Source organism: Rhinopithecus bieti, unplaced genomic scaffold, assembly GCF_001698545.2.
Source record: "Rhinopithecus bieti isolate Rb0 unplaced genomic scaffold, ASM169854v2 scaffold_39703, whole genome shotgun sequence".
Lineage (NCBI taxonomy): Eukaryota > Metazoa > Chordata > Mammalia > Primates > Cercopithecidae > Rhinopithecus > Rhinopithecus bieti.
The window spans coordinates 2,067,136-2,080,093 of NW_016816905.1; the positions used below are offsets into that span (position 1 = coordinate 2,067,136).

Here is a 12,958-nt window from a genome sequence, read left to right on the forward strand (position 1 = left end):
ACAGAGCGAGACACTGTCTCAAAAGCAAAAACAAAAAACAAAACTTCTAAAACTCTGAACCTGCCCTCTGGAAGTTTCAGCTTTCAGAAAGTGCACTTGATGAGGGGAGATAGACACTTAGTTTAGCTATGAGAAAAAGCCATACTGGTTTTGACTTTCTTTTATTTCCTTTTTTGTTTTGTTGCTTAAAGAATATTTAAATTAACTAAGGATGTAATGATCTTTCATTTTAGTCCAATTAGAAAATGAGAAAATAGCAATATGATGAGGGTAATCCTATACTCCCTTTCGTTTGACTCATAGCATCATAGCGCTGGAAGGAGGGACAAAGATAAAAGACACACGGACCTATGTGCGTGCAGGCACACACACACACACACCCCCCACAGTGTTCCAAGTACTCCATACTTCATGTTTAAATGTGGTAGAATCTTTCATGATAAAACAGAGTAACAGCAGGCTCCAGAGATATTATCAGGTAGACAATTTAAAAGGAAGAAGATTGAATGTGATGTTGCATTCCACTGCCTCTAATTTTGTGTTTCTAATCTTGAGCCTGGCAACTAGATCACCTAACTTGTTACAATTCTGTGCCAAATAGAGGAAGTAGAATAGAGGAACTCTCTGATAAGTACATAGCCATGGTGGATTTGTTATGTGGCATCAATTTATCTGCTGAAGGATCTTTTAAACTTACTTTCTAATTCTCAGTTATAAGCCAAAAGCAATGTGTTTACCAGAGGCTGAACTTATGGATAAGCAAGGTAATTGTATAGTAGTTGATATTTATAATAATGAACCTAAACCTTTTGAATCACAAAAGATTGAATATTTGGTAACATTGTCATTTAGAATATATTTACTTTTATTCTTTGAAATTGCGTAATGTATACAATAAAATTTTAGGACATTCAGTTAAATAGAACTGCATTCTGAAAAACATATTCAAAAAGAATTTACTGGCTGGGTGCGGTGGCTCACACCTGTAATCGAGCACCTTGGGAGGCCAAGGCAGGCAGATGACTTGAGCCCAGGAGTTCAAGAACATACTGGGTGACACAGGGAGACCCAGTCTCTATAAAAAATAAAAATAAATTAGCCAGGTGTGGCAGTGTATGCCTGAAGCCCCAGCTGCTTGGGAAGCTGAGGCAGAAGGATCATTTGAGCCCAGGAGATTAAGGCTGCATTTAACTGTGATGGCACTACTGCACTCCATTGTTTTTGGTTTTTTATTATTGTTTTGACACAGAGCAATGGAGCGAGACCCTGTCTCAAAATAATAATAATAAAACAATTTATAGTTTGAAAATTGTTCGTTGCTTACATCTTCCAATAAGATTTTAAAATAGTATAGCATTTCATAGATATGAAATACATTCTTCTAGAGAACAAATGTATATGCAACATATTTTTAATAGGAAACTTAAATTTGCTCGAATCCAAATTCTGTGAACATTGATGCACATTTCAGAGAGGCACACACACACACAAACTAAATATATGTGCATATGTATGTATGTATAATATGCATGCATATATGTATTCTGAACATAAAACTATCTTGACAAAAAATACAAAGGAAGGAGACCTACGAAAAACAGACTATGAATTAGATTGAATCATACCATTAGGCAAATTGGCATTTCTGTTTTGCTCTAAAAGACCACATCTGTGGTAACTTTGAAGCTATTTGAGATTAATGTAAATTTCTCCCTGAACTAGTTTCAACTAGTTCAGATGCTTACTTTTGTGTGAAAATACTACATGTTTATTTAAAACAGATAATTGATGCTTGGGAGCTACAATGACTAAATGTGTTTTTCTTCATATTCTTATAGCATCTAGTAAAATACTTGCTCATGGTAGGCTCTCAGTAAGTGGTTGATGACTAAGTGAGTGGACTTATTTATTTAAAGTGGGTAAATTGCTTTGAATTATACTTGGACTATTAACTATGAACTATTAACTATGATCTATACTCAAATTATGATTTATGAAATATAATTTTGAATTACACAGATTAGGAATTTAGCTTAAGCTATGGTGCTTGGGTTTTCTAATAAATATTTATATCTATATGAAAGTATCATTAAAGTTATTGTATGTGAGCGCTTCTTGGAGCATAAATCATGAGTACCATGGAAAAATAGATTGTCTCTGGAAGACTGCAGACAAACATTTTTTTTTCTTATTTTTCAGAATGGTTTCACGCCATTGTATATGGCAGCCCAGGAAAATCACCTGGAAGTTGTCAAGTTTCTTCTTGACAACGGTGCAAGTCAGAGCCTAGCCACAGAGGTAAGACACTGTTTTGTTCCTGTGGGTAACTTCACATATTTACAGGGCATTTTGAAAACCTGGAGTTGTGAATTTGTCCTACTAGCATTTCAATTGTAGTTTTGTATTTTATATTAATGTGTGGGTTCGTAAGTTTTATGAAATACACTACTATAAGTCTACTTTTAATCTTGAAAAATCTTCTGTTGCATAGATACCCTTTCTGCTCTTAAATGCCCAATTCTATGCTATAATTATGCTATTATTTAAATATTTTACATATTTACTTGAGAATTCTTTTCTGACTCTTACAGTTTTGCTGTATAGGCAAAGGCAATCATTGTTTTGGAATAATTGATGGGAACTATCTTTTCAATAAAACATTAGTTTTACATTGTTTCTCCAAATTTAAGTTAACCGAATTATAATGATTGAATTTATATATTTTTTAAGTTAATGAATTAGACTTAATTCATACTTATAAATCAAACTATTATACTTTTTTGGAGTCTTGCTCTGTTACTTTGGCTGGAGTGCAATGGTGTGATCTCAGCTCACTGCAACCTCCGCCTCCTGGGTTCAAGCGATTATCCTGCCTCAGCCTCCCTAGTAGCTGGGATTACAGGTGCCCGCCACCACACCCAGCTAACTTTTGTGTTTTTAGTGGAGATGAGGTTTCACCATCTTGGCCAGGCTGGTCTTGAACTCCTGACCTTGTGATCCACCCGCCTCGGCCTCCCAAAGTGCTGGGATTACAGGTGTGAGCCACCATGCCCAGCCAAAACTATGACACATTTTTAAGTATTAAATAGATGTGGTATTTGAAGAAAAAAAATCTTTGCAGTCTAGAAGAATTATTTAAAAATAAAAAGTTGTTTAGGCCATTGGTACTGTCTTAGGTAATGTTGTTTATTTTTTAAACTAATCTGGATGGAAGACTGGAGTCACTTAAGCATGTCACCAGAAATCTATTGCTAATAATAGAGGATCAACATTTGAGTATTTTTTATTTCTAACAAAACAGTGAATTAGGGCAGATGCAGGGTTATCCCTATCATAAACCACTACTCTTGCTTGCATGCTGATGTGCTTCCTAAGTGGCACAGAAAAGATGGCAATAGAGAAACTGCATCTAATCTCACTTAGTTTTTGAGACTATACCTTCTAGGGAAACCACTAAATAAATTAAGAGATAGCTCACACAAACAAACAAATATATGAAAATTCTCATTCTCATTTATAGTCAAAGAAATACTAATTTATTAATCAGATAAAAAAATAAGATCTAATCTTTTCCCATGAGACTAAAACAAAATTTGATGGGGAGAGGAAACCAGAACTTTCCTACAATACTGGTGAAATTGATTGTTTGTTACAACACTTTTACAGAACATTTGGCAGCAACTATCAAATACTAGTATTTATAAGCCTTTTTATTTAGCAGTTCCACTTCTAAAATGTTCTATTATAGAAATATTAGATATATAAATATATATTATAGATACATTTGCATTGGGATGCAAAAGTAGTATGCGAGGATGTTTGTCAACACAATTAGTAATAGCAATTTTAAAAAATCAGAAATAATCTAAATTTACACCAATAAGAATCCTGTTTATTCAGAACTATTTGACTTTGAAAGAAACAAAAAAGAAACCTGTTAGTAAATGTTCATATATTTATAGAATAACATGCTGTTAGCACTGTTAAAAATGAGACAAGGCTCTATGTACTGATATAGGAAAATGTCCATAGTAGATTGTTATCGGTGGTTTGCCCTGAGAATTCAGAGGGAGCCTTTGAACCCATCAGTACTATTGGAGATTTTTATACCCATTTTTTTTATTTTATACCCATCAGTACTCTGGGGAATTTTTATCATGAGAATGTATTATTTTTTTAATAGTACTCTTAAAGCTAGTTAGGAAATAACTACTGGTTTATATCAAAATAACAAACGTTTAGCCGGGTGCAAGGGTGCACCCCTGTAGTCCCAGTCCCTCAGGAGGTAGAGACAGGATGCACTTGAGCCTAGAAGTTTGAGGATATAGTGCTCTGCGGTTGTACCTGTGAGTAGTCGCTACACTCCAGCCTGAGCAACATTGAGACCCTGTCTCTAAACAAACAAAACAGAATAAACATTTGCTAGACAGAGAACGGTGCCTCTCTTCACACTCAAGAGTAGCTATTCTAAGCACAGTACGATACACACATTGTGTCCTAGTGGACAGGGGAAATAGAGACAGGCAGAGACTTTTGGTTAAGAGAAAACCCATCCTCGTTTTTGGATGGAAATACTAAGTAAGATAAATAACCTAATGAAAGTTATTCCATAGCTTTCTTCGTGAAGATGGTGTAGTACATCGCTTTTTTACACTGTGATGTACAGACCACTAAGTATCTCTCCTTTAGAAGCAAACATAACCCCAATTTACTGCTAATAGATTTGAATTAGATTGTAAACCAATTACTAGTAACTCTCAGAGCTCTCCAGTACTTTTTGAAGTTTTCAAGGCCCAAAAAGAAGCCCTACAGCTAACTTGAAGAAAATAGTACGTGAGATCTTCAAATCACTACTTCAGTCTTTTGGCAAAGGATATATATTTTAAAAGTTTTTATGCCTTTACATTGATTTAATTTCATGTTATTTTTGTAGTTTTAGGGGCAAAAACAAACATTGTGTCTAATAAGTCACGTTCATGTCTTCAGGGAGGTTGCTGTTACATTGCTGTATAAACAGCATCTAATTACCTAGAGATGTTTGAACCTTTGAATTTTTTCTCTTCTTTTGGATTATTGGTATTGGAGAATAAGAACAACAACAGGAAATAAGACATTTTATTCAAATGATATTCTAATTACTGTATTGCTCTCTCATTAGCAATAATATTGGTGTCATTTATAGAGAAGTCTGTATTTACAGAACAAACAGTAGGGGGTAATTTAAGAATCCTTTAAATAGTAAGTTTTTAATAGAATCTGTAATTCACTACACGGTGGGATATTGCCAAATTCTTTCAAATGTATTTTTTTCAGTAAGCCTGGCACACTTCAAATCTTGTATATATGTATATATGTAGCAAGATATCTGTATAATTGTGGTTTTTAAAATGTTTTTATATTACTGTGTACTGCATCTCATATCTTTTACATATATATATGTACATATATACACATATATATACACATATATATACACACACACACATATATATATATATACACCTTCCTTTTGCTAATTACCATTCTGAAGCATGCAGTATACTTGTTTGTTCATTTATTCCATGAGTAATTATTAAGCACCTATTATGTTTCAGATACTTCACAAGGTACTGGATATCCTTGAGCAACCAGGGGATGGACCTTTTTACCAGTAGCCTCTTCACATTTCCTTTCTGCTCATTTTTCTCTTAAGGATAACTGCACAAAGCAAAGCACACCATTTAAACTTGGTTTTGAAACAAAATCTGGAGCTGCTAATTTTAGCTATTAACACCTTAGAGCTGGTATCTTTGTGTCTTTAATTGGCTTATGCAGGAAACATATTCTTGTCACTGCTAATCGGCTCAGTTGCAGTTTATTTTCTGGTACAAAGTAGTTTCCTTTATGTATAGGTCCTGTGAATTTTAAAATTCACATCAGCGGAAATGTAGGCATTTTGTTTGGATTCAGAACAGAAGTGGACTGTCATTTTTACCCCTTAGGTTTTATTCAGGTTTTTTAAGTGAGATGCAAAATTAAACCTTAAAACACAATTTTCCTTTTGCCATACTCTCATTTAAACAATGCATTTTTTTTTTTTTTTTTGCAAAAGTAATACATTACATAAATGAGAAAGTACAATAAAAAGCAAGAAGTCTCTGTTAATTTTCCCTAGAGGTAACGTTTTACCCGATTGCTTGCATATGTACATATTAGATACGTGTATCTGTCTTATTGAACATGAAAATGTTTATTTACATAGACATGTAGACTACTTTTCTTATTATATCCTAAAGTTCCTGTCTTTAGGTATAAACCTATGATATCATTTTGGTGACATCTTGGACGTATCTAGTCTTTCCCTGTTTGTTATCTTTGTTAAGGCTTCAGGGAATAACCTTCCAGTTGATTTGGTTATGTTATTGTTTTCCTTTTTCCTGCTGTTTTGGGTAGTAAAGTTAAACGAAACAGGTGGCATTTAAGCCAGATCTTGAAGCATGGAGGGTAGATGGGATTTGTATACATAGAGAAAAGAAGAGGGCATGCCAAGGTAAGGGAAATAGCATGAGTACAGGTACCAGAGGAGAATTAAGTCTGTATGTCCAGAATCAGTACAGACACTGGCCGAAAGGATTTTATAGGGAACAATACTGAGCAATAAGTTCCCTTAAGTGCTTTAGGTCAATGTTTTGCACATCTTGGGTATAAGTATGCTGCTTTGCATTCAATCAAATGAATTAGGAGAGCCTTTCTCTAGATGCTAGCAAGGGAAGGAACGTTGAAAGGGATGTTTTAGGAAGACCTAGGTGCATATGTGCTCCTATGTGCTTTCCAAATGCTTTTCTGTACCACAGGACTACAGAAATAAATATCATGATCCAAATAAAATAATAAGGCACTTGCATGCCAGTTCTCTAGTTAAAAAAATTAATGCCCTTTTGAGTATATAATAATGAAACCATTGCAGAATTAACAATTTGCGAGAACAATTTTCTACTCTGTGCTGTTTTCTCTACATTCAGCAACTCTAGGTAATCCACACATTAATTAACTGCAGTGAAATCTGTAGCTGTGTCCCATTTATCAAGTCCCAGGGTAACACAAATGGAAGATTCAAAATGTATAGAGTATGTATGTGTGCACTTATATCTGAATTTATTCTAAAGCCATGTTTTAATCAAATTCATAGAAGCACAGAGGAACATGGTGGTTACCAGAGGCTAGGAACTGGTAGTAATGGGGAGACAGGAGGTAATGGTCAATGAAGAGGAATAAATTTTTGTTTTTATTTTGCTTTTTTGAAATCTGTTGCACAACTTGGTTAACGGAGTTAGTAATAATGTATTGTACATATCAAAATTGCTAAGAGAATAAAGTTCAAATGTTCTCACCACAAAAAAAATAAGTATTTATAGTGATGAAGATGTTAATTAGCTGGATTTGATCATTCCACATTATATTCATAAATCATAATATCATTTTGTACCCCATACATATTTATAATTATAATTTTTAATTTAAAATAAAATTAGAAAAAAGACAATAACCAGAATAAATAAAAAGAGTCATATTTGTCTTCTTTCATTGGTCACAGAAGCCAAGAGTCTTTCTTTTAACTCTAGAGACGTTAGTCTCTATAGACCTTTCGTAAAGCAACCATGAGTACAGTTCATGAATTCACATATCCTGACAGAGCAGGAATATGTGAGAGGCACAGGGCATACAAGTTAATGAGCCCAGAAAGGCATGTATCTCAGCTTTTAAAAATCCGCTGGCAAATTTTTACGTTAATCCTTATTTAAAATGAGGCTCCTTTGAAAATTTGCCCATGGACTGGATTTAGACTGAGATCTCTCTCTCATCTCTCATCAGTCGTACCTCTACTCTCGCTCTCTCAGTCTGCTCTTCTCTCTCTCCTCTCTCTCTCTCTCCCTCCGCTCACCCTTCCCTCCCCTCCCTCTTCCCCTCCCCTTTCTCTCTCCTTCCTTCCTTCCTTCTTTCTTTCTTTTCTTTCTTTTCTTTCTTGCTCTGTCACCCAGGTTGGAGTGCAATGCTATGGTCTCGGCTCACTGCAACCTCCCGGCGTCAAGCTATTCTCCTAACTCAGCCTCTCAAATAGCTGGGACTACAGGCCTCCACCATGCCTGGCCAATTTTTGTATTTTTATTAGAGACAGAGTTTCACCATGTTGGTCAGGCTGGTCTTGAACTCCTGAAATCTGGTGATCCGCCCGCCTCTGCCTCCCAAAGTGCTAGGATTACAGGCGTGAGCCAACGCACCCAGCCCTGAGATTATTTTATGGATATTGCTATTATGGCAACTTTTTCTTTTATATGTAATATTTTTGTACATTTTCAAAATTTTCCCAATTAATGTATATTACTTTGTAATAGAAAATCCAAAACCCATGAACCTATTACAAATTTCTTAGTGTTTTTTACTTTGATTGTATAGATAAATATTTTTTGAAAATATATTTTCACTTTTCTGTCCATTCGAATATGTTGTTAGTTTTAATAACCCCAAACAAAAACTGATGCTTGGTCACTTGGTTGCCTTCTTATTTCTTAATTTAATAAAAAAGAAAATATTCATTGGAGCCAATCTTGACCCATCCATTTATTTGCAGGATGGCTTCACACCATTGGCAGTGGCTTTGCAACAAGGTCACGACCAAGTCGTTTCGCTCCTGCTAGAGAATGACACCAAAGGAAAAGTGCGTCTCCCAGCTCTTCATATCGCGGCCCGAAAAGATGACACGAAAGCCGCCGCCCTGCTGCTGCAGAATGACAACAATGCGGATGTGGAATCAAAGGTGAGGCACGAGGAACACGGGCCTGTCATGCAACTCTCCAGTGTTAGACATGCAACCTTTAAGAGCACTCGGTCTCCCTCTTGGCAAGCTTATGCCACGCCTTTAACTTCATTGAAGGGAGGAAAAATGTGTGTCTGAGCTAGCCACTGAAGGCACAGCCTCCCTTCACATGAGAAGCTGGGGGATGAGGGGGATATGGCCCTATGCGTGCTAAAAGGGAGGCCACCTTGAAAGAAGTCAATTTCTATGCAGTGATGATTTCCTTCCTTTGAATATAGTTTTGGAATATATTCAACACTTCAGCTCAAACATCAGGGTAAAAAATTACAAAATGCTAAAGACAGTGTACACAAACCTCTGGTTGATATCCAAGATGACAGGCCAGGCACTGAGCGTAGATCAGCTGCGGAGAGCATGCCAGCAGCAAGAGAGCCGCAGCCAAAAATTCCCATCGTCTTGACATGTGGTACCTGAAAGTCTCTGATGGAAATGTGGCATTTGGACTAGGCCGTTGCATAGCCCATCATTCAGTCTAGCTTTCTTTCTGTGCCTATTGTGCTTTCATCAGCGCTTCCATCCTCATTACTTAGCTGTCATGAGCTTTCTGCAATCCATATCACCAATAGTGAACTAACCGTTCATTTTTTCCTCCTCTTTGCTTCCAAATGTGTTAACCTAGATGGTGGTGAATAGAACAACAGAGGTATATATATATGCATATACGTGTAGTCTATATCTGCATCATCATTTTCCCATGACTTAGTGCTGCTGCCTCATGTCTCTCCCTTCTTCTTTGCATCGCCTTCTGTAGGCTAGATACCTGCTTTATCCCCAATCCCTCCTCTCCCCAAAGGAGCATGTGCCAGATAAGATAGCAGTAGTTTGATTACCAGGGCTTTCTGCAGCTGAACCTGGTGTTTGAAAGAGAAGAATGAGGAATCCTTGACTCTTAAGGTTATTGCAATAGAGCTGTGTGAGATGAAGAGTTGGATACTTTAGATGTTTATCAGCTATATCTAAAGCTGCAGACAACCCTGTCATTCTACTCATCCAGGACTCGTTTTTTAGGGTTGTGCATGACACTTACCCTCTGTGGTGTCAGCAAAAGGAGAGGTATTTCAGAATGGCGTCAATATGACCCACCCTTCTACAAGACTCAGTGAGATAGCTAGCATGGCTAAGAAGCTTGCTAACAAATTAGAAATGCATCTAGTTCCTATAAGGTTTCAATCTTTGGGGACTAAGTGAATTGCTGCATGTTTTAGCATTTTTTAAGGAAGTAAAATGACCTTGGTATAAATAATCCAAAAACGTGTTATTGAATAGGCATTGGCTAACAAAGAGTTTAATTTGTGGATTCTTCATGGAATACAATTGCCCATTATATAAAACCAATTTTGTGGTAGTACCTCTTCCCCCCAAAATTGCTTTTGTCATTAAAATTGGCATTTACTGTTGGTTAATTTGAATCTATATCAAATATATAAACTAACTGAATTTTGAGTTTCAGTGCACAATTCTATCATCAGTAATAAAACAGCGGCACTAATCAAGCTATCAGCTATAAAGATTTTTCTCATCTCTATCTTAATTTCTTGAAATGTTGGCTTTTATATAGTTCTGTTATTGGATTACTAAAATTGCCCAGTCTCCGCCCTTGGTTCCTCCCTGGCTATTCTTCTGCCTGTATGTTTGGGGTTTATTAGAAACCCTGTGAGCAATTGGCACTGATCGAAACCTAGTACAGAATGGAACATAGACCTCAGCATATTTTGCTTCCTCATTTTTATTTGGGTAGGGTTATGATATTTGCCTGTCAGGCAGGGGGCTGGCAGGAATCAATTGAACGTCTGCTATGTTTTCTTTACAGAGTGGCTTCACTCCGCTCCACATAGCTGCTCACTATGGAAATATCAATGTAGCCACATTGCTGTTAAACCGAGCGGCTGCTGTGGACTTCACCGCAAGGGTAAGAGCACAGCGATATGTAATGCCTTTAAAGCATTTTAAATGATTTGATACTCTCTTTCCCTAACTTGAGAAGGTTAGGACAAATTGCCTCCAAGAGTCCTTCCAGTCAGTGAAGGCTATGATTTCTACTCATCCTAGTGTATGTTCTTGCTTTTACGTAGGTGTGCCTGTTCCCTAGCAGGAGAGGTAAACCAAGATCAGGAATGCTAGCTGGAATGGATAATAAATAAATATATAAATGCATATATAGAAGATGTGATTCAAGAAATCATGGCTGGGGACAACAAATGGTTCCCTAAGTTAAAACTTCTGAAACTCTTAGAAATTGGTCAGGTGGCACTCAGTGCTCTAGAGATCAGTGTCTTGACCTTACAATGGGAATGTTCTGGAATATCTGGTTGAGGCCTAAACTACAGAACCCAAATAATGAGACCATCTTTTGCCTTTATCTTCTGTGCCCTACAAACTTTTGTAATGAGTAACAAGGTTGTGTAACCTGAATAAGCTCATATCCATTGAAGAAAGGGATTACAATGTCATATGGCCCACTGCACAGCAGGTTGTACATCCAAATAGGGTAGCACTGCCTTCAATTTAAAAACTGGTGTTCAGCTACCATCAGAAACACTGTCAGAAGTACAAGTGAAGCTGGAGGCAGGATGAAGTAGTGGCTGAAAGCCTAGACTCTGACTGAGACTCTTTGGGTTCAAACTTTGGCTTTCACTTTTTTCCCTGTGTCTATCAGTTTCCTCATTTATAAGATGAAATAATGTGAATTATGAAATTAAATGAACAATTATAAAATTTCATCCTCTCCCTCACTGAGTCACTGTGAAAATTGAAAAAGATAGCATATGTAAATCACTCAGCCAGTGCCTGACATAGTATCATCACTAATAGCAGCAGTAGTAGTGTATTAGTCTGTTTCCACATTGCTATAAAGAAGTATCTGAGATTGGGTAATTTATAAAGAATAGAGATTCAGTTGGCTCCTGGTTCTGCAGGCTGTACAGGAAGCATGATACTGGCATCAGCTCAGCTCATGTGGAGGCCTCAGGAAACTTAAGAATGACGACAGGAGGCGAAGCAGGGGCAGTCACGTCACATGGCCAGAGCAGGAGCAAGAGAGCAAGAAGACTGGGGCTGCACACTTTTAAGTGACCAGATCTCATGAGAACTCCTTCACTATCATGAGGCCAGCACCAAGCATATGGTGCTAAACCGTTCATGAGAAGTCCTTCCCCATGATCCAGTCACCTCCCACCAGGCTGCACCTCCAACATGGGGCACTGCGTTTCAACATGAGATTTGGGTGGGGACATACATCTACACTATATCAAGCAGCACTGTTATTTTGAACGTAGCATTTGAAGTCTTATTTTTTGCTGAAGCTTCACTTCTTAGAAGAGAAATGGAGCTAGATGAGATAGGGAGATAGTGTATAATGCCAGCGCCAGCAGTACAGTGGTAGTTGCATCGGGAGTAAAAATAATATCATTTCTGAAGCCGTTCCTGACTGTAAGATGCCAGACTATGCATTTTATCTCACATATACTAATATAAGGAAAGTTATAATTTGTCCTTATTTTACATTAGAAGAAACCTAGGCTTAGAGATAAGAAGTAGCTGCTTTAGGATCACAGTGCTAGTAGGTTGGAAGCGGCAGGATTTCAGCCCCAAAGCTCTTAACCACTATTCTCTCCCCTAGGTAACTTAAAGGAGTTTATTTTACTTTTCCTCTTATAATTCATTAGTTCTATCAAAATTAATAAGGGCTGAGACTGTACTAATAGAAACGCTGTTTTCCTAACCTATTGTCATGGGCTTGTTGAAAGCCTTCATCAGTTTAAATGACTGGAGAGCATCAGTCAATTTGATTCACAATTTTTCTTATTGCATTAACTACATCCTTGATGTGGCAGATCCAAGGCCTAGTTTGACACTTCGAAGGACAAAGTTAAGCCCTTCTTTAAGTCAAGTATAAACAGGGTGTGTCAATGTTGAAGCTGCAGTTCATTTCAAGATGCATTCTTCTGGTTTTCTTTCTGTAATTCACAGCATAATACAACCTCATTAAGTGACATCTTCTAATTAGGACATTTAGAAAATTTATGTCAGGGTGGTGTTTGAAGTTTGTCTTTGTGCCTTTGTTCAGAAAAGTCCTGATGTTGCTGAAAACAAGAGGATTAGAGA

General features: G+C 36.9%; 1 protein-coding gene across 1 annotated transcript in view; it reads left to right on the forward strand.

Annotated features, from left to right (window-relative positions):
• Positions 1–12,958, forward strand: part of ANK3 (ankyrin 3) — a 366,065-nt gene that overhangs the window by 121,160 nt on the left and 231,947 nt on the right. Inside the window, 3 exon segments of the mRNA XM_017855490.1 lie at positions 2,200–2,298; positions 8,609–8,794; positions 10,665–10,763. Coding sequence (XP_017710979.1) covers positions 2,200–2,298; positions 8,609–8,794; positions 10,665–10,763 — 384 coding nt within the window.